This window comes from Penaeus monodon, chromosome 22 (assembly GCF_015228065.2).
Source record: "Penaeus monodon isolate SGIC_2016 chromosome 22, NSTDA_Pmon_1, whole genome shotgun sequence".
Classification (NCBI taxonomy): domain Eukaryota; kingdom Metazoa; phylum Arthropoda; class Malacostraca; order Decapoda; family Penaeidae; genus Penaeus; species Penaeus monodon.
Genome location: NC_051407.1, coordinates 15,850,230 through 15,850,919, shown reverse-complemented (window position 1 = coordinate 15,850,919; position 690 = coordinate 15,850,230). Strand labels below are relative to the sequence as shown.

At 35.7% G+C, this 690-nt stretch overlaps 1 protein-coding gene across 1 annotated transcript in view; it reads left to right on the top strand.

The window, feature by feature from the left end:
- The window catches only part of LOC119586950 (probable dual specificity protein kinase madd-3), a gene marked incomplete in the record, with an annotated part of 25,662 nt that overhangs the window by 20,117 nt on the left and 4,855 nt on the right, over window positions 1-690 (top strand). Inside the window, 1 exon segment of the mRNA XM_037935683.1 lies at window positions 503-673. Coding sequence (XP_037791611.1) covers window positions 503-673 — 171 coding nt within the window.

The window sequence follows — 690 nt, the reverse complement described above, 5'->3', positions numbered from 1 at the left end:
CCAGTTTACAATTTAATAAGTTATAAATTCAAGATTTTCAGAAATACCTGAAAAATTACTGCTACTAAGATTGACTATATATATTTTATGATGCATAAAACTTGCAGAAACTCTGCCTTGTGACCTGGCATACTGACAAGAATGAAAAGGAATTTGTCATATTATTAGATGTCAACATACTAAAATAAAGTCATTATGTATTATGTAATTGAAATTCCTGCCAAAGAAAGTAGGGAATAACAGGTGAAGATGATGGAGAGTAATACAGTGTAAATTCATTAGGTATGCAGTTTCCTGAGGGAGATTGTTACTCCCTCTCCGTGCGCACTCTTCTCACATTCCTCTTTCCATGCCAATTTATCTATTACCTTATCATCTGTTCATCTTTATACCTCTTTCTTTCAGTATTCAGCTCCTTTTCTTGACATTCCAGTATTTATTATACTCATTAATGTATTTGTGTTTACATTTACATTCAATGCCTTGCCTGTCGTTCTTGCAGAAGGACAACAATTACCGTCCATATGCCCTGGAACAAGTCCGACACATCTCCTACCAGCTGTGTTATGCTGTCAAGTTCCTCCATGACAACAAACTTACTCATACTGATCTCAAGCCCGAAAACATCCTTTTCGTCGATTCAGATTACGACTTGACATATGATCCCAAGAAGGTAAGGATCTCTTGATA